General features: G+C 36.4%; 2 protein-coding genes across 4 annotated transcripts; both read right to left on the bottom strand.

The window, feature by feature from the left end:
* Window positions 1–198: 198 nt before the first annotated feature.
* LOC145217885 (serine/threonine-protein kinase 26-like) lies at window positions 199–13494 on the bottom strand. Its single transcript, XM_080085263.1, has 12 exons — window positions 13365–13494; window positions 12489–12621; window positions 12260–12361; window positions 11003–11131; window positions 10286–10342; window positions 10005–10113; window positions 8022–8179; window positions 4633–4818; window positions 3972–4111; window positions 3162–3312; window positions 2642–2778; window positions 199–1914 (listed from the first exon to the last, which is right to left on the bottom strand). The coding sequence occupies exons 2-12, from the start codon at window positions 12525–12527 to the stop codon at window positions 1887–1889; spliced, it is 1236 nt and encodes a 411-aa protein (XP_079941389.1). The 5' UTR covers window positions 12528–12621; window positions 13365–13494; the 3' UTR covers window positions 199–1886.
* A 2010-nt stretch (window positions 13495–15504) lies between these two features.
* LOC145220649 (uncharacterized) lies at window positions 15505–22460 on the bottom strand. Of its 3 annotated transcripts, XM_080087860.1 has the most exons (8): window positions 22138–22460; window positions 21638–21761; window positions 20528–20611; window positions 20356–20415; window positions 19716–19793; window positions 18554–18622; window positions 18342–18460; window positions 15505–16821 (listed from the first exon to the last, which is right to left on the bottom strand). In XM_080087860.1, exons 1-8 carry the CDS (start codon window positions 22453–22455, stop codon window positions 16567–16569), a joined length of 1107 nt encoding a protein of 368 aa, XP_079943986.1. In that variant the 5' UTR covers window positions 22456–22460; the 3' UTR covers window positions 15505–16566. The 3 variants fall into 3 exon arrangements, with proteins under 3 accessions (XP_079943986.1, XP_079943989.1, XP_079943987.1); XM_080087863.1 differs by lacking the exon at window positions 18554–18622; XM_080087861.1 differs by lacking the exon at window positions 20356–20415.
* Between the last annotated feature and the right edge of the window lie 8 nt (window positions 22461–22468).

Genomic DNA, 22468 nt, shown 5'->3' with positions numbered 1-22468 from the left:
CTGGTATCAGCCCTGAAGTGTCTATATACAGACCACCGATCTTGGCACACTCGTATATAAATCACAGTGCACCAGGCCCATTGAAGGCACCATACCAAATCAGTATGTCATACTAAGGTTTAATCAAAAAAACATAAGGTTTAATCCAAAAAACATCTGTTGAATGTGTATCTATGGTTCTGCAAGCTTGGATCCACATTGAAGTAAATAACATTGTATTTATAAAACATCTTTTTTGCGAAAGAATGTCACACATATACAATAGCATTAGCACATATGGAAAATTCTGCACTGTGAATTACATTGTTGGTTTTGGTCACACAGCAAAAGAGCATTAACAAGCCACAATTAGACAAAAGGAAAGCAACTTGGTAACCATATATAGATAATATGAACTTGGGATACAATAAAAGCATGAAAAAGCTTCATAGCAATCCAATGAAAGTGAGTGATATTGAGCAGTTTTTGCACAGTGTACTCAAAAGTTGAATTCCTTTTTATATCGGATTGCGAATGTTAACGGGCTTTACAATATGTGTTCATGCCAGATGCAAAGAAGCTATAGGCAGATGTGATGGAAGTGGGTTTGGATAAAGGCACAAAAGGCAATTGCACTTTAAAGGAGAGATCAACGGCCATCTGACCAGAATAAGCAGATTACAAAATCAGAAAAGATTGTCCCAGTTCTAATTGTGCTAACCGCATCAATTAAACTATAATCACAAGCATAGCACATACTTTGAAATCCAATTTTAAATTGCCAAAACATCTATTATTCCCCAAATGATATTATAGATTTCATGAATTATGGACTCGTTTCTGGCAAACAGCAAAATGTCCAGCGTAATGGCATAAAAAAGCTGCACCATAATCACGGTTGAAGAAATAACTGATTTTCACAGGGCAGGGACACATAAAGGGAAGCAGGGGCAAATAGTGTGGAAACTGGTTGTTGAGAAAAATACCTGGCATATTTTTTTCTACACTTATGGAGTGTGATTGGGTTCCAGAAAAACTGTTTGAACAGGTTTCTGGTCCACTATGTTGCTTTAGCATACACCTGATAGGCTGAAAACCCACCTTAGATATATTTAACCCCGCTGTCCCCATGGCCAAGTGCTGCCTTGTGACAAGGTTGATAATATTTGTGATATGCAATCGCAATAAATCGTTCCACCAACACCATGAAAACTAAAGCTTATGTTGTGTTGCTGAAATGATGTTGTGTTTTCATTTTACGCTGCATGACGAAGGATTTCTTAGGCTAATCACAGTAAGGTTTTTAAAACACAAGGGTAATGACATTTCACATTTTAAAGTTAGATGCTGCCAAAGAAAATAAGATTGGCATTTAGGTATAATAGTTTGGTAAAAAAATGACTTGAAATCCTGCATTATTTCTACATTGGAGTTTAACACATAAATGATTGCCTTGATTTAGTTGGTAATTAGAAAAAAAATGATGTGAAAATCTACAAAAACGTTAATTGACAAAAGTTTTCAGTTGACCCAGCTACATCACGAGGCACAAAAGGAAATGGTTTTACCCTTCCCTAGTGAATAATGTTGTTGGACAAAAGAGTTCTAATTTACCAAAATTATAATTTTGTCAAAGAGCTTAGAAAATGACATTTGTCAAAAACCACTGGCCTACATCATAAGCCAGCAAATTCAATTACAAAGATGTAACAGAATTAATGCAACTTTCAAAACACAACAAGATGATACATAGGATGAATGGGACCATTGCGGATGTATGGAGTGAAGCGGTTTGGGTATCAGATTATATACGGCGCATAATGAATCCTACTTTGAATTGCAAACTGAACCACTGGTGCCCAAATCAGTGCAAGGAAGATACGAAAAACCTGCACAGCAGGAAAGTTTCACCTGTCAGCCTGTGATTCATTGTACCTAGAAAATGTGAACAAATGTGTTAGAAAGAGATAAAAATCTGCTTGGTATATGATGCCTACTAGGGATGGGCCGAGCAGAACCAAAGTACTTAATACTGAACATCGCGGTTTTTGATGCTCGGTGCTCGGCCGAGCAGTTGCACAAACTGACCTGAGCATTAAATTTGCATAATCATGCCCATTTACACGAAACCAGTGTTCGAAAATTTATCCAAGAATGAAAATGACTGTTTTATTAATTGCGTCAGATGTTGGAATAGCTCGTATTTCCGGGGTGTGTACAGCTTAACACATCGCTGGTGGCGTTAGAGACTTAGGAAAGCTACAAAACTAGCTGGAATTGGGAATGTTTGCCTCGAGCGTGCTCAGCCGAATCTTTACAAAATGAGGACTCTGGGAGAAAAGTTATACAAATTTGAACCAAAGTTGCCATCTAAGAACTATTGAGAGTCAAGGTTGGGCCTTATACCACATACTACATGAAACTTTTCCATAAACCTAAAATGCAGCAGCCTTTAACTACAACAGGAAAATATAAACAAGGCTTAGTTAACGCAAAATAGAAGAAATCTGTTTCACAATGTTAGATAGTTTCAAAACATGAGTGATAAAATGGCTATGTCGACATAACAAGTTTGTAAAAAAATCTCTCTTGGAAAAAAATTAACTGTAAAAACTGTAGACAGCACCCTAGTTGGACGAAGTATTCCTGATATTTTACTGACCTCTTAAACCTGGTAATAATTCCTTCAACAAGGTTGTCAATAATTCCTGGACATTGGGTATCTGCTTCCTTCAGTGATTTCATAATGCCATCCAATGCTGGCCGACGAACTTCATTCTCAAACCTGTTTTCTTTGAGCTGAAAAGGACATTGGTCCAATGGTTTGTGATGATAATGGACTATTTCGAACAAAGTGAATACAATTTTATATGCAACAAAATGCCAGTGTCACAGAAAAAGCAATACAAAAGTGCCATTGTTTGCTAACCAAACTATAAAATAAAATTGTTGCTTCTTTTTCACAAATAAATGGCGTTTAATGAAAGATTTTATCTCCACTTAACACCAATGTGGCTGTATGGTTTGGAATTTAGGACAAAAATTTTAGTATAAGTACAAAAATATATTTGATCTCTCTGACATAGACAATTTATTGCCAAGGAAAATATGTTGTGGGATTAAAGCATTGTGAGCTTATATCAATCTCGGAGATGGAACATTAAAATACAGCACAAGTGTACCTGTTTAATTAATGGTTCGAGCAATTCAGTCAGTGTTTTGGATTGCATAGTAAGTTGGTTGGTACTCTGTATAATTCCCTGTACATTGATATGGGAGCGAACTGTATCAAACTGCCAGCCATCAGAATTAGTGTCATCCTCTTCCACTTCACTGCAAAATATCAAACAAACAGTTATATACGTGTGTAGCTGCAAACAGTTTTAACCCCTAAGGCTAAGACTTGAAATGCATTGCCCTTATCAAAGATGGTATCACCCAACAGGATTTTTTTAGTGAAAAGACAATATTGTGGGCATCAGTACACCAAGCCATAGAAACACAGAACTTAAAAGAGAATGTAACTACCTCCAGGTTAAGAAGTAATAAAAGGTTTAATTTAAATGTGTTTGCAGTATATATGTTATATATATGTTTGATAACATTTTAAATTTTAAGCTGCAGACAGTGCTTTTCATCGCCTGTATATTCGATACACCACAGAGGAAACTGGCTGCAGCTTATCATTTATTGGCTTTTATTTTTAAATGAATTTAATCAAATAAAAATTAGAAAGGTGAGTTTCCTATATATATATATATATATATGTATAATTCCATTTTATGAATTCTATATCCCACTAACCAACTTACTATACACACCATTTGACCTACTATCATTTATGGAAGGGGACCCATATTTATGAATTTACATTTTGGTTAATCTAGTCTTCATGTCTGTAAACCAACCTAACAAGCCTGTTATTGTTACATTATTTCCAAGAATGCATGGAAATGGTAGATACAGATATAGGAAACGTAAATCATCCTTACTCTCCGGATTCTCCTGAACTTTCTGAATCATTGTTGTGGACTTTCCAAGCCTTGTATCTATCGATAAGCTCAACAAGATGTGATGTCTTTTTTGCCTGCTTCAAAAACTTGTGCTTGAGCAGATCTTTTGCTGGTGGACGCTGCAACAAAAGTACACATTTCAGTAACAGTCTTAAAGCCACAAAATGTATATATAAGCCAAAACTTTGAGCATTCAGTTAACATCTTCAGGCTATTGTATGGTATCGAGTTTTAGACAAAGCAAAAAATCAAATTTGTATGTTCAAATCTTTCAAACAGCTATTTACAATTTTTGTACACAAATACCTAAAATGCTTCAAAACGGGGGAAAATATACTAACACCATACCTCACGACAGACCCACATTTGATCCAATTTCGATTGTTTGCACAAAGAGCACAAATACCTATTTAAAACGGTATATCTCCAAAAAGCCTGACTGGTAGAGCTTTCGAGGTTGTGATTAGGTATTATCAATAAAACTAACTTTAAATCCTAGTTCATAATGTACAATTTTCAAAAACTTACTTCTTAACTGTACCTGTCTTTAGCTGCAAAATTAATAATTTAGCCCTTTGCCCCACCTATCGAAATTTAGTAGCTCCACCTAAAACATGTAACTTGCCAACTTTGAACTTACAAACTTTGGTTCTTTGTTGAGGCAGGCTTCAATGAACTGTTTGAAATCTTTTGAGTAGTTTCCATCGAGGGTAGGTGGATTATTCTTGGGAATTAGGAACAAAACACGCATTGGATGGAGGTCTGCATGAGGGGGTTCTCCTTTAGCTAGTTCAAGGGCTGTTATTCCCAATGACCATATGTCAGCCTGTAATGCAATAGCATTATTATACTTGGCCACAATGTTTTAAACAGTATACAATCACAGGGGCAGTCAGTAAGCCCACTCTGCCTATGGTTGGGGTCCCATGTAAACTGTCCTTTTTACTAAATATGGGCTGAACCGAGCCAGAACCTGATTATTCGGCACCAAGCATCTCAATTTTTAATGCTCGGTGCCGGCTGAGCAGTCACATGAACCAAGCTGGGCATTACAAAAAAGAAATAATGCCGACCGTGACAGAAGTTTTTGAAACGAAAACATGCTTTCATTGGCCAACTGTACGCAACACATATGACATCTAGATGTGCGAACAGTGTAAATGGAAGTTTTTGTGACATCACAATACACGAAGCATGCTAGATCAAGCATTGAGCTTTAATGTGAGATGCTCCGTGGTTAACCAAGCAGAACTCTTTTAGTTTTTGCCCATTCCTACTTATTACAAAGGCATTAAACATGATTTGCATTAGGCAAATAAATTTTATCAATGATTGATATCTTGCTAACAAGTACAATGGGTGAGTCTGCAGTTTTGGCCACAAGTTATAGACTAACGTTCCACATTATGTGGCTTTCACCATGGTCAAGGGTCACTGAATATTAAAGTAATATATTAGGCCAATTCATTTGAAGCATCATAAAAAATTATATGACTGTCGAAATCTCATGGCCAAAAAAATAGCCTACTAAACACTTCAATCAAAATTTGCAGGATATTTGGCATGAAACTATTTAATTATTTTTTAGTGGCTATGAAGCTTGAGGCTCACAGTTCGCAGGCTATGAGCTGGGTCATAAAAAGTATGTGATATAAAATAAGCACAAAAACTTTTGTAATAAAACGACAGTAAAAAACTAGAAGGGTGGCTTAGCACATATTGCCCTTGCATATACACTATAACCTATTTTAAAACATAAATATATTTCCTATGCTTATTTTGTATTGGGTCCCATATTAGCCATCGTCTTTTATAACCTTGGTTGTTTCTGCAGGCAAAAACTCATGGGACCCCACACATGCAAAGTTGAAAATAATGCAATTCAAGAGATAACCATGAGAAAGTCAGGTGTTGTAAGGTAAAACACAGTGATCGGCACTGGGCTTAAATAACAATACTATGTAGAATACAAACTATAAAATTAGATTCACCCCAGATATTGTTTGAAGTATGTCCTATGTAACGTTTTAAAAAACTGACCCATTTTAGGGGGTAGTAATTCTTTTCTTATTATTGAAATCTTCTTTCAAGTAAAACGACCGCGACGATTCAGGGTCATTAAAATCAGATGAACTTATTATTGAAATCTCCTTTCAAGTAAAACGACCGCGACGATTCAGGGTCATTAAACCCGCTTTTTTTTGTTTTTAGACACTGATGATGCTTTTTATAGCGAAATGCATTTGTTTTGATAAAACAAATAAAACATAGCGACAGATTTAGTGGTTTTTCACACTGAATTTTCTCCATTTTAGGGGGCTAGTAGGGCAACTAATTGGGTTCGACACACAAACTAAAAAATATATAAAAACCACAATGACTCAATCAATAGTACTGCAAAATTTCAGCCCAATCCGCCAATGTTTAAAATTTCGACCACTAGAGGTGTTTTGAGCAACAACCGTTACTACATACAACTGGTTGCCCTTGTAACACTATTGCTCCAAAGAAATCTTTCGTTTGTGGTGCCCAGTAACATACAAATACGTTTTACACTTTAGGGGCTTGTGGGGTAAATGTTAGGACTACAGGGTTGAACACAACAATCGACACCTATAAATGGCATACTATACAAGAAATCCAAATTTCAGTCAATTCTGACACTGTTTAAAAACTCACCCATTTTAGGGGGCTAGCGGGGTAAATACTGGGGTTATCAACAAAAACAAAGTGGGATGCACATCTACATGAATATATCTACCATCTGTGTAAATTTCAGCCAAATCCATCAAACATTTGATGGAAAAACAAGTTGGACAAACTTTGGGTAAAAACACCCATTTTAGGGGGCGAGCTGGGTAAATACTGGGGTTATCAACAAAAACAAAGTGGGATGCACATCTACATAACTATATCTACCATCTGTGTAAATTTCAGCCAAATCCATCAAACATTTGATTGAAAAACGAGTCGGACAAACTTCCGGGGAAAAATACCCATTTTAGGGGGCTAGCGGGGTAAATACTGGGGTTATCAACAAAAACAAAGTGGGATGCACATCTACATAACTATATCTACCATCTGTGTAAATTTCAGCCAAATCCATCAAACATTAGATGGAAAAACGAGTCGGACAAACTTTGGGAAGAAAAAAACAGAAAAAAAACAAAACAATTCGAGTAAAATCAATATGTGTCCCCTTCAGGGAAGGGGACCCATAATAACAAGTAGTATAATCTGACTTTTTTTATTAGTTTTTCACAGAATTGTTACACAAAAAAGAGTTTAGCAATTTGACCAGGGAATTTACCCAAAATCCTTACAGGAAGTTTAACTGGGTTCAGACTTATGTCAGATGATGCAAAAGTGACCAAAGTACATGATGTTACATGTGTACTAAGTTCCTACACATGTAGTAGATATAGAGTAAGTAACCCATTACATGCATATATTAGATTATTAGACATACTATTCGCAAACAAAATTTGCTAAGAGCAGTTCCCAAAACATATGGTGCAATTATGATGTAATCTAAATTTTATCATGCAAGGGAAGTGGCAATGTATTTAGGTTGTTTATTGATCCTATTAAAATATATAGGGTGTTAGTTGTTTTATGGTGAAATAAAGCAATGATGTCATTTATATTTTTACATTTCAAGTCCAGTAAGCGCTACAAGGCATGTTAATTCCAATGACAGTAGGGGTACATGTGATGTGAACAAATGTGATGCAATACTTTATAGCATGTGTCAGCTAAGAAAACAATTTACTTTTAAAGTTGTGTATCATCTCCTTAATCATGACAAGTTTTGGCATTTATTAACCTCTTAATTTATTACTGTTATGAAACAATTCAGTTTTCCCATTATTCTTGTCTTTTATGAAATAAAGTAACTAGGTTATAAGATCAACGATTAGGAAACCAGTGTTGGAAAGAAAAACTGTGCAAAACCAAAGTGTGCCCTTTACCAAAGAAAAAATGGGATGTAAAACATTGTAATAAGTTTTTCATGACCTAACAACACACCTTGAAATCATATGCTGACTGCTTAATAACTTCAGGTGCCATCCAGAAAGGAGTGCCAACAAAAGTGTTTCTCTTGATCTGAGTGTCTGTAAGTTGTCCAGCAACCCCAAAGTCAGCGAGCTTTACATCACCACTCTCGGAAAGCAATACATTGGCAGCTGAGGAAAAACAGGAAGATTTAAAGGTCAACGAGTAAAGGGAAGAAAAGTACTAAATGCTAGGTGAGATAAAGAAGCTACATTGACAAGTGAATTTGACATCTCCTTTAAGGATCTTTTTGTCAGATGTGAAAATTTTGTTGACATAGATAAAGTTGTAACCCAAAATTTACATCAACGAAAAGCAGCACAATTTATTCATTTACATCAACTCTTAAATCAGAGGTGGGCAACCTGCAGCCCCGGGCCAAATGAGGCCCTTCATTAAAGGTTGTGCTTTTCGCAGACGCTTGAATTTCAAATGTACTGGAAAACGAGTCCAGCTATTATATATTTTTGAGTAGATTAATGAGCCCGGTGCAATTTTTCTGCGACCAAGCAATATTTGGCTAGAATCAAATGCAAAGTTTACTTGCAGTTAAGCATATTTGGTAAGCAACTGAGTACAATACATTGTGTTATACACAGGTGCGGCCCGCGATTTGATTTTGACAATTGTTATTGGCCCCACAGTAAAAAAGGTTGCCCACCCCTGTCTTACATGAACAAAAACACATTAAGCCACAAACAGTGCACGCTTTTTGGACCTAAAAGGTCTGATCAGTGCAGCCAGTTTAGTGAACAGAATATGTGAGGCATGGCTTTACAGCCTGTTACTCTCAACAAACTGGAGTGCTATTGGAAGGCTACACCAGCCACTATCGCATATTTCTCGTCACCAGCTGCACTGATGAGACCTTATAGATTAAAACAGTGTGCACTGTCTACAGCAGTGGTTCCCAAACTATGGTACGCGTACCACTAGTGGTACGCGAAGGTCTCCAAGGTGGTACGCGAGCAACTTATTAAGTTCACACAAAGCGATCTTTATTTCACACAAGTTTTAATTCACACAAATTACGTAGAGCGTGAAATTTCACACTATATTTCCTACTAAATTCTAATTCATTGGTGTATTGCCGCATTGAACTGTTAAGCAAGGTTTCTTTGTGACGAAATAGATTTATTATGACGTAATGAATCTGTTATTACGACGTAATAAGTCCTTAAAGTCAGTTTTTGTAATAAGCTACTAGTTGTGTTGACAGTAGCACTGTAGCGAGGGCGGTAAAAGTTTGACTAAGTTTTGTTTAATATTTACGAGCCTTTGGTTACTGAAGGCCAAAGTTACTAAGGTAAAGTTAGTTAGTAAAGTTTAGTAACATTTTTATTCATTAAATTCTAACATGATTGTAGGTGGTACGAGAACGCTGCATGAACCAAAAAAATGGTACGCGAGTAGATAAAGTTTGGGAACCACTGGTCTACAGCTTATCATTAACTTTAAAAAAAAAACCTTTGAAAATATATACGGCAGAAACAAATGGAAAGAAAATGGACCATGGTTATTAGGGATGTGCCAAAACTGCAAATGTTCTGTTTGGTCGAGCACCCTCGGTGCATTATGACGTCACAAAAAATCCCCTTTCTAAGGTCTCTTACGTCACCAGCGGTTTATTATTATAAGCTGTAGATCCCATGAAGTACGCGTTTTTCCACCATCTAATACATTTGAAAAATCATTCGTTTTGGTTCATAGATACCCTTTCGAACACTAGTTACGTATGTTAGTAGGGCATGAATATGCAAATTTAATGCTCGGGTCAGTTCGTGCAACTGCTCGGCCAAGCACCGAGCATTAAAAACAGCGATGCTCGGTACCAAGTACTCGGGTTCTGGCTCGGCTCGGGTCAGCCCATCCCTAATGGTTATGTATAGTACAGTGCACTGACAAATAGTAAATATAAAATGTTTATTGTTCCACAAGTGGCTAGAAATCAATTACCTTTCACATCCCTGTGTAGTTTCCTTTCACTGTGGAGATATTCAAGACCTTTAAGAATTTCACGAAGAATTGTGGCAATGAATGGTTCCTCAAAAAAACCTGCTTTCATCTGAAAATAAAGCATAAAAAAATCAGAAAATATATACTATCAAATATCAAAGTTATCGTTCAACCAATGTGATGCTAGATATAATGCTTGTTGTTTAGAGAACTATTCTATTATCTGATTTGTATATGGTTACTTGCTTAATTAGGACTATAAAGTCCATGTTATATCTTACCAAGTCAAGTGCAGAACCCCCTCCAAGGTATTCCATAATAATCCATAACTTTGTGCCCTATAAGAGAAGACATAAAATGAGTATAGAATTAAAAGGTCACTATGTAATATGTATACTTAGCGTTTAAAAACAAATTTGTCATTAGTTACAGTATGTATAATTAATTTTCTAGGAATAGGAATGTATTACCATACTCCGGTGCTTGTGTTACTGAATAACCAGTAACAGAACAGGAGTAATCAGTCGTTTGTTTTTATTAAAGGGGACTTCATTCTTTTTATTCAACAGTTCCTTTTGAGCTAAGTCAGCTGTTATGTGTACTCCGATATTAATTTGCAATTGATCTAAGCACAAACTGCTTACAAGTAAATTATTAACCAGTTACCATACCTTTGGCAAATGACTTGTTCAACAAAACATGTATATTTGGTTACAACTGAGTATTGTATGATGAATTCTGACTCCGACAATTCAATTCACATGCTAACGTAATGCTAATAAATTATTTTAAGTTTCTACAGTACACTCTAGTGGTAGCCGCATAAACTTGTTATCACTGCCTTTTAGAGTGTTATTAATGTCTTTTGTGGCTTTCTAATAAGTTTGGGTTTCACAATGTGGCAACATCCTGATGAAAGTGTCTCGTATCAAATGTCAAAGCGTCACTTTAGGCCACAAAACATCTGCTGAAAGAGCAATAATTGTATTTTAATTTACCTTGAGATATGAGCCATGGTATTTTGTGACATGAGGGGAGTTGCATTGACTCAGCACAGTTATCTCTTGTTGAATATCTTCAATCTCATCCTCAGCCTCTTCCAAGTCAATGATTTTAATCGCAACAACCTAATAAAAAATGCATACTTTTAGTTATCGCAATAGAACACTCTGTATGGTCAGGGTGGGTCCACTTAGAACTAAACTTTGTATCATTAAAATTTCTCACAGGTGCATGGAAATGTTAACTGAATATACACATTCAAATCCCAAAGATATTGTATTCTATCACAAACATTGTGATGTACAATAACCCAAACAAATTAAAATAAACTGTATAGTATACAAAAACAGCCATATGGTTATTCATGGCATATATTCTAGGCCCAAAGCAGCACATATTAAATCCACTACAAGCCTTGCTTCAAAATTAAATTACAGTACACATCCAACAATTATGTAGAAACCATTAGGCGTTTAAAAATAGCACCCTAAATGTTTGTTTAAAGTTGCAACATAGCCATTGCCTTCAACCAATATTTGCATAAACAAGAAGTCAAATATAGAAAAGCAACTGACAGTTCATATTCACACAAGGCAAAGCTTTCTTCCACTATATTTAGCAGTGTTTCATACCGGAACGGATTGTTATACCGGAATGAAATAAATAATTTTTGGCTCAAATACAGGAAAGAAATACCGAAATAAAAAAAATCAAATAACCGGAACGGAATACCGTTATTTGTTATTCCGGTATTTCGTCGAAACATTTGACATGAAACAATTGCTGAAAATTTCGCGCCATTATAGCTCTTACAATTTACATTCGTTTGACCATCATTGACAAATGTTATGTGACGTAACAACCACCGACAATAATTTTTGTGTGTTGCAACTTTCTTTCTTTTTTCGCTTAATAGCTGTAAAGACCACAAAAAAATGTTCTTTTGTCAAGACCGAAATACTGAAAAATACTGTTATAAATTTATTTCGGTCAGACCGGAACGAAATGAAAATATCGGTCCAGAATGAAATAACAAAATAAATAATTTGCTCAGAACGAATAATGTTCTTTCGTTTCGTTCCGGTATGAAACACTGATATTTACGACATTATGATCAGACACCCCCTAAAATGCTTACCACCCCCTGAAAACACATTTTGTACCTGCAGTCAATGAGTTTGTACTGGATTATTTACCTGAATTAAAATAGTAAATGGGATTGTACTACATTTTACACCCCATAGTGAACTAACCTCTGACGTTCGGTTGTCAATTCCTTTGTAAACTTCTCCAAACGATCCCTTGCCAATCCTCTCCTGTTTTGTGAAAAGCTTTTCAGGATCCAAGGCCGCTTTCTGGAGAAATGAACAAAATTTTTTATTCTTGTACACAAGACTGAGTCAAGTAAATATCATGTCGAAACATATTTACAACAGACATATTTTTATGTTAAAGGTAATAAATTACAAACCAAAAGTTTACCTGCTGGCCCCGAAAGGCTATATTTAATGGATTAGACATCGCTTAAACTTTTTCCACACTCGATGATGTTGGTGGTGGTCCAGGTTAATAAATAATACTGTTATGTTTGTACCTATTGCAGCTAAGCATGAATCTGCACCAAAATAAAAACCTTGTGACTATAAAAGGACATTCAACACGTAGAACAGGCATTTTTAGAGAAAGAACACAATCATGTATGGTCACACCGTCACACCAAAAGCAACCACTTCACAATGAATTTAAATTTTCTCATTTTATACCCTCCAATGCAAATTAGCAAAAAGGCACCAATCTAACTCTTAAATCTAAACTGAACATTTTACCCTACTAAACAATTATTGCATCACTGTGAATATTTTAATCAAATCACTACACTGCAGATATTAGACTAAAAATAACATTTCAGATAGAAAGTGGCATCATTTAGTTACTATAATGTCCTATTAGACTATTATTAAGTGTTTGTCCTATTTGTTCTGTTGTGACATAGAAGAAAACATATTCAAAATCCTTCAAAACAAAGAATAACTTGTATAAGTTAAGAAACAAAGTTTGTTAGAAAAGAGCACTAAGGTTGGACACCACATTTTTAACTCTATTTTAAAGAGACATGTGAGTATAGTAACTCGTAAAGTACCGTAAAGGCAATAAACATCACATTTTAGCAAAAAACAAAGGATTTGTAATACTTCTGCAACACCTTATTAACGTCGTTGTGTTCGCCGCGAATGCTAGCACAATTGAAATTAAGTAAGGTCAATACAATTTCTACAACAAAAACTAAAACACAACAATTGTATTACCCAAAAATTGCTCAAAACACACATTAATTTCGTTCACAATTTTTTCACGTACCTATTGTCGTTTTGCACCTTGACAGTTGTGTCCTACAGGATAAAATCAGTCGAAGGCTTTTTCAAACGTACACCTAAAAATTTTCACCGAATTTTTACATTTTTCACCTTTTTTCACCGAATTTTTACATTTTTACTACGTTACCTAAAATCGTCATAATTTGGATTTTTGCCTCTTTTACCTGCAACCAATTTGCCGCATATTTTTTTTCAATTTAAAGCAGGGGTTCTTAAACTGGGGGGCGTGAAGGGTTCGCAAGGGGGGCGCAGCACATTATGGCAGCAAAGTTTTCACTTGCAAACAATTGTAAATGAATGTATAGGAATAATGTCGGCACTGATTTCGACCTTATTGTTTGAAGTGAACGCTTCAATACTCTGAAATGGATGTCCAGTTGTACTAACCAAACTTTTCTACACTGCGGGCCGGATACGTTTAATACTAATTCGCGCGTGCCGCATGGTTTACATGCCCTATAGTGCCGCCTTTTTAAGCTTAGCCCACGAGGGTATTTTTATAGGGGTGCCAAGATTTTTTTTTTTTGGTCATTTTAAAAACCCATTTAAAATCTTAAATTGTAAATTGTATAGTTAGTCTCATCTTACAAGGAATGTTTGTATATTACGTTACAAGTAACACAATAAGGCAATTGTTTGCGCACAATTAACACTCTTTGTTTTGTCTGTGACGTAATAAACTGACTTTGGACGTTGCAATCCTATGAAAGTCGGTAATATTAATTTTACATGTCGTAACAGTAAACTTTCGTAAGGAGTAGATTAATTTTTGACAGTAACAAAGTTATCACTACGTTTTGGCAAACCTAAAAAATGGGATCGCGGGCCGTAGTTTGGTGACCCCTGTACTATATACTCGGCTGCACATTCTTTATTTGTTCGCAATTTCGCATTAGAGATTGCTTTGACTTGTGAATCAACAATTTCTGGGCAACATATGCGTAGTTTACAAGAATACTGGCAACGTGGCTCTGTGCGCGCGCAAAGAAAACTTTTTTTCGCAACTTTACAGTGTTGAAGTGGCTTTTTCTAACGATTGGAACTAACTTGACAGTAGCTTAAGGCGGACCTACGATGTATGTTGTTTTCAAAAAACAAGAAAATGGCATCATCAGTGCTAACGTATTTTAGGGGGGGCGTGAGAATAAATAAATAGTGTCAAGTGGGGCACGACCGAAAAAGTTTAAGAACCCCTGATTTAAAGAGATGGCTGATGCACCATGCGTTTGCACCCCTAAACAGACATTTGCACCCCTAAACTTTTACCTTACAAAGATCTTGTCGTTCAGTTATTTATTGATGTTAAAACTGACTATAACCCACTTGTTTTGCACCCGCTGGTAACAAAGATATAATAGCAGAACAGAGCGTACCAGGTCATACAGGGAAGGCCTAGGCCAGTAGTTCTCAAACTGTGCGTCGCGACGCCCTTGTGCGTCGTTTCAATTTTCCAAGGGCGTCGCAAAATAATTCCGTTCCGTGGCTTCACAACTTTAATAATAAGTTTCCTCATTAACTTTTATTTGCTGGTGCGTCGCAAGTCTAAAACACTTTTGCAGAGGCGTCGCAATAAAAAAAAGTTTGAGAACCACTGGCCTAGGCTAGGCTATACCCTATCACAGTGGCTCTCAACCAGGGCTCCGCCAAGCGTTTTCAAGGGGTCCACGACAACTTCTTATTTCCCGCAAAACGAGATTAATAAATCGCGATTTGAAAAAAAACGCTTGGGCGTTTAAAATAGCATGAAACTTGTTTGAGAACATTCTTCGTAGGCGACAAACCACAGTGCATTATGACATCTAAATCCCTTCGTGATGCAACAGACGCCAATTGTCAGTGGAAAACAACGTCACATTACACTGTAATGGCTCTTTCTTGTTGATTCCCGATGTCGCAACCCAGAAAAAGCGATTAAAATTTTGGTCCTGGACCGAATGTGGTTGTAACTTTATACATCATGTTTTGGTTGCTTGTTGATAAAAAAAAAGGTACCAAAAACTTCCGAGGGGTCCGCAATTAGATTACAGCACCGAAAAGGGTCCGCGAAGGCAAAAAGGTTGAAAACCACTGCCCTATCATGTTTTGCTTAAGCTTTCATACGGTACTTTGTTTTTTCCGACACTTTTTCTTGACACAAGAGAAGTTTATTAAAACTATGTACAAAAGTTGAACTAAGTCCAAAAAAACGTTTGGACCGAAAAACAGAAAAAAACGCATTTTCCAACTAAATCATTAAAAGCTAATCAAACGGCTTTGTAAGTCTTGTACAGATTTTGAACTATTAATTGAGCCTACATGCATAGACGCAAATAGTTACAGAAATAAAGAATGTTTTCAGGCACGAAAGGCGCGGTTCAATATACAATAAATTTAACATAGTCATTTAACTACTTGGACACACCTAAAATAAACCGAACAGACATACGGCTAAGGGTGTTGTTAAGTGCAATATAGTGCCAATTTGTCAGCATAAAGTCGAAAAACGTGTTACAAAACAGGATTGGAAATGGAAACATCTTGTTATTTTATAAAAGGCAGGTATAAAATTAAAGATTGAGTTGTAAAATGTTTACTTGAACTGATGTATAAGAAGAGGGAAAGAAAAGAACAAAAAGATAACAACAGTTTTTGCAAAAAATCAATTTACAAAAAAGGCACGTTTTACGTTTATTACCTGCCCCAGGCATAGCAATAAACGCTTTACGTTTCAGGTAGTCTAATAAACGCTTAAAGATAACAGTATTCATAGGCGTTTTAAACAAACTCTAAAATCAGATGATTATCTTAGAAATTTTACACAGTGCTTGGATAATTCAAAGGCGCCGAGCATAACATGTAAACTTCCCTCTTTTAAATATAAACTCTCGACATTTATATGCATTTTTCACGTAACAGTATACTGCAGGTATTATTATAATCTTTACAACTAACTTAACAAAATACTCGGCGCTCCTGTTTAAGCAGAATGAGTTACATAATGGCCTCGGAAAACAGCAAAATAAACTTGAACTTCATTGTCATTAAAAATTGAAACAAAAAATTAAAGCCCCAAAATAATTTTGCTAAAAAAAACGCTTGAATCAGCTGTGTACTGCAAGAAACGTGTGAAATAGGACGCCTAATTGAGTAATAAACAACCCAACTTTGAGACGGGCAAGCTGTCTTTATAATTTACAGTCGACACTTCATTTACCCAAGTAGAAGGCTCCGAAGTACGTTGTTTCTGGCCGAAGAAAAATGTCAATCCCACTTGGGGAAATTTTTACTGAGATGCCTTCACCATTTCGAAGATACGCAACTCCGCTGGATGAGCAAGTAACAAGCATGTTCTCTTCGTTGGTTGGCCGCGAAAATTGACACTTGGAAAAGACTTGAGCTCCTCTTGTTTTGATTCCAATCTCGGACACCATATTTGGCATACTGTTTGTCTGGAAGACGACCTGTACATTAAGGTAAAAGTGATTATACAATTCTGTGCAATGGCTATGTAACTAATAAGGTAAATAGCCGATGCCACTTGAAAGAAATACAATCACCGCGAAAAGGGAGATTTAGTCGTTTAAAGAGACTTAATTTGTCTTTCAGAATTTTGACAACAATATAGCTTGGACGTTTGTCGGTGGGTGGCGCAAGACCAACACTACTAAAAATGTCACGGTTTTATTGCCCGCAAACCACTTAAATGGCTCGTTCTTAGGAACAGGATGACTAAGCAAAATTCACTTTCATTGCCATACCCGAAATTGGCGTTTCGCATTTTTTTCCTTTAAACGCGCAAATTTGTATTTTAAACCTGCTTTGTTTTCAGTAAGACCTTGGGTTGACCAATGCTAAATTTTATGAGCGTGCTGGCACCACTAATGCAAAAACAACATTCATGTTTGCACATATAAAACTTAATGTGTGGACTTTGGCTTGACCAGCAGGTAAGCAAATTTGGGAGCAATGAGTTCAGTCTAAACCGAAGTTTTACAGACCTAAACACGTTATATACGCTATTGCAGCCAGGCAGAACCTTATAGAGCTCTTCTGGCAATTGTATTTTTGCACTGACGTTTCGACGTCCTATAGAGGTCGCCTTTATCTGGGCAAATAACATTGAATGCGCGTAGTACTGTGCATGAGAAACAAAGGAACGTGGTAGCTTCAGTTCAATTTTTTCGTTTAGATTTATGGACAATTAAATTTACATGTTTTTTTGCTCTGAGTCATTGTCATATTCCCTTCAAAGAGTGACGCAACTTGTGGTTTGGCTTTAGTTCTAGCTACTACCAAGTTAAACATTTACAAACACAGTTTGCTTTTGTAACTAACCGCAGAAAAGCAGCTTTTGTAAAACTTTACAACAGCAGTTTGTTACAGGTTTCGTTTCGTTTTTATGTCAATTCCATACCACTTGCAGTTGTTTTGAATGCAGTTTTTTGAAATGTTCGAACCATATTGCGACACAAAATTTTCGAACAATGACATTTAAGATACTTAACAAAGGGGTGTGCGATGTAAGTTCTGAAATCTATAAACAAAACCCAAATAACGACGCAAAATTACCAAGAACACAAGTTTCATTGTGGTTAAATTGGCACCAAATGGGGGTTGTGTCTATTAATACGTAATACGTGATGTAAGAACAAAATGTAGGCGTAAACCAACGTAACTAAGAAACAAATGCTAAAAGTTTTAACGTATATATTACATCATATGCGGGTGACAAATACTGAAACCGTTATTGAAGTACAAACCAGCATAATTAGGTAAACTATCAACAACCCTATGCATGCGGGCATCGCAGTCGTCCGTGGGTACCAAAACAAATAGTTACTCCCATTTGTATTGAAATATGGATTTTTTTAACATGTTTTAACGTATGTGTCGAACTGGTAGCTCTTTTGTCATTTGGGAATTTTAAGGTAGCCCTCGTGTTTAAAAAGTTTTGTGACTCCTTAAGTAAACAAATCCACACCTGGCTGTACATAAAGTAGAATCCATCCTGTGGCACCGTAATGTAACCTCTAGTAAGGAGATTCTCCACGTTAAACCGGGGCTGAGAAGGCATTTTCCAAGCTATCATAGTTTCGCGATCTGCAAAAAGTATAGATTTTGTACTTTTACTGAACCGCTGGGGGCACGTATTTTCATACCACATCTATGGGACATAAAAATTTGGGGTTGTACCTAATATTTCAATGGCTGGGGTGGCTGCTTCTCCTTGCGTGGCGTTTGGCTTCTGCGAATGCGTCTTATCTAACAACCACAGAACGACTTAGTTTTTACTGAATTAGGCGACTTTATTTAAAGTCTCATACGAAAAGTGGTTGCAATTGTATAGGAACTTTTATATTAAATATGTTGTAGTATAAAATCTGTAAAAAGGCAATTTTCAGCGGTATTTTTCACAATATTCTTACAAATTACAAGAAGTTGAATTATATACGAACAGCGTATATACGCAAGAGGATGCCAATGTGTATTAAGACAAAGAAATGCTGGGTTAGACTAAGAAATTTTATCCCAGCTGAGCTATTTGTATTAGTTTTTACTCTATAAAAAGCCTAAAACCGCAGCTTTTATGATTGGGGTTTGTATATGCCATGAATTTGAACTAAACGTACTACATTTCGAATAATAAACTAACAAATTACGTGTGAATTATTCCTTGAACTGTCAAATATATACAACAATTTTTTTTCGCACGATTTAAATGACAATTGGGTATAGTTATAATTATTTTGTGGTAATTAGCATTACCAGCAACGAGAGCTGCTTTGGGGGCATTACACACAAAATGTCAAGATGAACAGTCCACACAAAAAGTAATCAAGTAAAATATTATATAGGTAATGTTTTCCTCGAATGTTACGTTCAAAGTTCGAAAAAATAAACAGCAAGTCTTCCAAGTGCTCAAAACCACGTAAGACTGAAAGGGCAATCAAATATTATCTTACTCTTACATTATATACATAAAACAGCTTGAGCGACAAGGTAAAATTGTAATAATACGCAAGAAACCGCTTGTCATATGAGTCCAAGTTCGGTTCGGGTTCTCTTTTTTATTGTTTTTGGAGATTAGAGTTAGGTTCTGGTTCAACGCCGCAAAAAAATATGGGGTTAAACTCCAGTTCGGGTCTTTTTTAAATGAAATTTACTAAAGGGTTTAATAAATTAACCGCTCAAACCCGTTTATAGGTTTGGGTTCGACTCCCTGAATACACGAACTATTTATTTAACAAGCGGACTAAAAACGCCCATACAAACAAGATTGTAAAAAATGGGAAAAAAATAAGATGGTTTTGTTGACATACTTTGAGGGTTAAAATTTTTTGTTTATTTGTTTTACCTTCAGCGAGTATTGTTGCTGCAGGGCGTAAATCTCTTCCGTCCACGGATTGAATGTGAATCGCAATCGCTTTTTTGCCTGCAACACAAAGGGATGCAGATAGTTTGGTGTTTAATTAATTTCACCATAAATTTAATTAAAAAAAACAGTTCTATCGAGCAAAAATCTTTCTATTTTACATTCTATTGTCTGCGGGAGATTCCTTATATCAGGGGTCGGAAACCTTTTTTGCACTGCGGACCGTTTTTGAAACTGAAATTTTATCGCGGACAGGTCTTTAAAAAACTACAAATATTTAGCAATAAGATACGTGGGCAAAATGTTTTATAGCACTTAAACTGAAAAATGATACGGCCTGGTAACGGGCCGCGGACCGTCCGTTGCCGACCACTGCCCTACATAACGAAGTGTTGCGCCAGTTGCATCAGAACAATAAATTTTTGTGAGAAAATGCATTCATTAAATTCCGACTAGTCAAAATAATTACTATGTGGGAATGACGGTGACAAAATATTATAACTGAAAATAAGTAAAAAACGAAAAAAATGGTCACGAAAAAAATGTTTCATATGACGGCATGCTTCGATATGTAAATTAATAAAACCAAAGAGTTTTGTGGAAGGAAATAACAGCGGAGTACCAGAGTTTTCGGGTAAAACTGCGTTTCGTTGGACTCTTCTTGGTCTTTTGACTCCGCAATCTAGAATAAGATGTAACTAGACTGACAACAAGCGAATTCAGAACGAATTCGTTGCCTTTACCAATGTGTGGCGAGAGGCATGTGTAAAAATATTTAGAAAATATAAGTCTACCTTTTTTCCTGCTTCCTTTGCCCTTTCCCTTCTTTCTTCTTGACTTTTTTATTTTGCGCGGTTTTGTTTCATCGCTGGCTGCACCTGTACGTACGTCATAAGTTAAATGCTTTTTGTCATGCAAAAAGTCCCCAAAGTCTTGGCCACAAGAAAATGTTTTCCCCAATATATCTAATGTAGAAAAATATTCGTTTTGGACATTTCTGACGCTTTGGCTCCAACTTGTCAAGAAATTGTCATTTTTTCGCTAAATGCTCTTAAAAACATCATATTACGCAAATCTGCAACGGGTCCGAAATTGGGGTCTAAAAGCTCGCCCCATGTTTTTTAGATACAAGCTTCGAATGCGCCTTTAAGTTGGTAAAATTACATGAAGCTGATGTGGTTGAGTGTGAATCAGGCCCTAATCAAGCTCGTGCTATTCAAACTTCAACCCGGGTCTGGTCCCACTTACACCTTTGATATCAAACATTTTGAGATAAATGGAAAAACATAGGCTATTCATTCGTAACAGGGCGTGCAAACATTTCAAAGCTTCATCTGACGAGACACAACAAAACCTTTAATCGGGGCTATTGCTATTGACATGCTAGAGACGGAAGTATAACCGTGAATATTTTCTGTGGCGGCCACTGTACATAATCCTATAAGTAGAGTTTCTGTCTAAAGAAGGTCAAACACAGCATGGATGGCAAAAAAGAATCCAAAATAAAACTAACAAAAACAATTTAACATTATAAAAAACAATATTTTCATTTTGTACCGATTATGTCAGTCTTTGTGCAAAACAAAACAGGCATTGCTTACATAAAGTTATAAACCAGAATCCCAAATAAATATCAACCACCTTTTATTTATTCTTGCAAAGCCCCTTAATGGCTTAGTCGCGAGAGCATTTGTGCACAAAGCGTACATAGGTTATTCTGCATTTAAGACACCCAACAGTTTTTGACATACTATTGTGCCTAATCTTTTGACAATATAGTCAACTAAAACTTTGTTTCGTGTCATTAAGAGGTCATATAATTCGCTAGGCCGCAGTTAAACCTACAAAATGGAGAACTTAAGACCAGCGCAAACAAAACCATATAATTGCTGAAACTGTATTACCTGGTGCACTGCGTCTGGCAACAGCATGTGGAGATATCCATTGCTGGTTGACATTTCCATCAGAAATGACTCCAGGAAATTGATCTTCTGAGTAAGTGTCATCTTTTTGTTGTCCATTGGAATGCTTTTGTAAAACATAAATGTTGACAACAAAAAATGCAGGAAGTTTGTGGAAAGCATTGTAGGCATTAACGCTATGAAAACGTTTGCTAAAAGTATCAGAGCGCTGATGTGTTGAAGACTTATGATTTTAATTAGTGTTTTGCAGCCCAATGGTTGCAAACTTTATTGTGCCTGTGGAAAACCATTAGCGGACTTGTAACATAAAAAAGACTGTAATCGCACTTACCTAATAGCCTACACTCTACTTTGGAACCATTGCGAAACTATTTAAAAAGTTGTATAGCACTTATTATAACATTACAGTTGCTTTTTACGACCCTATAAATGTCACACTTAATTAAAATCAGGCTAATATTGACAATGGACCATATACGAACCAAATCTTTTTTCTCGCCAGTGGGCCCGGCGTCAGTGCGGTGTACCGACGAAACTTCGTTCCTCATCTCGGTCGCAAACCTGTCCATCAGCCAGCTAACGTCATTTCGCACTGAGGCGAGTTCCTGATTAAGGCGGAGATTCCATAAAATCTGCACCGAGCAAAGCAACGCCAACATCGCTACAGGAACAAAGCAAGCGATCCGGTAAGTCGCATTGGATTTGCTCCTTTGCTTGCACGAGACACATTCAGTGACATCACGAGGTGGTGACGTCACGTACATGACGTCATCTTTGGACGAAAAGCCGGGAAAACGCATGCTGCTGCTGTTG

Source organism: Phallusia mammillata, chromosome 3 (assembly GCF_965637545.1).
Source record: "Phallusia mammillata chromosome 3, kaPhaMamm4.hap1.1, whole genome shotgun sequence".
In the NCBI taxonomy this organism is placed as follows: domain Eukaryota; kingdom Metazoa; phylum Chordata; class Ascidiacea; order Phlebobranchia; family Ascidiidae; genus Phallusia; species Phallusia mammillata.
The sequence above is the reverse complement of the archived record's forward strand: the minus strand, read 5'-3'. Positions and strand labels throughout refer to the sequence as shown.

Excerpts from the sequence above, each read along its gene's own strand:
- LOC145217885 (XM_080085263.1), bottom strand. The coding sequence starts at position 12,527 with ATGTCTAATCCATTAAATATAGCCTTTCGGGGCCAGCAG. Across the intron at positions 12,362-12,488 it reads TAGCCTTTCGGGGCCAGCAG|AAAGCGGCCTTGGATCCTGA; the intron begins GTAAACTTTTGG and ends TCATTTCTCCAG. Across the intron at positions 1,915-2,641 it reads ATTATTACCAGGTTTAAGAG|GTACAATGAATCACAGGCTG; the intron begins GTCAGTAAAATA and ends CACATTTTCTAG.
- LOC145220649 (XM_080087860.1), bottom strand. The coding sequence starts at position 22,455 with ATGCGTTTTCCCGGCTTTTCGTCCAAAGATGACGTCATGTACGTGACG. Across the intron at positions 21,762-22,137 it reads CTGGCGAGAAAAAAGATTTG|CATTCCAATGGACAACAAAA; the intron begins GTTCGTATATGG and ends GTTTTACAAAAG. Across the intron at positions 19,794-20,355 it reads AGTTTTACCCGAAAACTCTG|GCAAAAAAGCGATTGCGATT; the intron begins GTACTCCGCTGT and ends TTTGTGTTGCAG.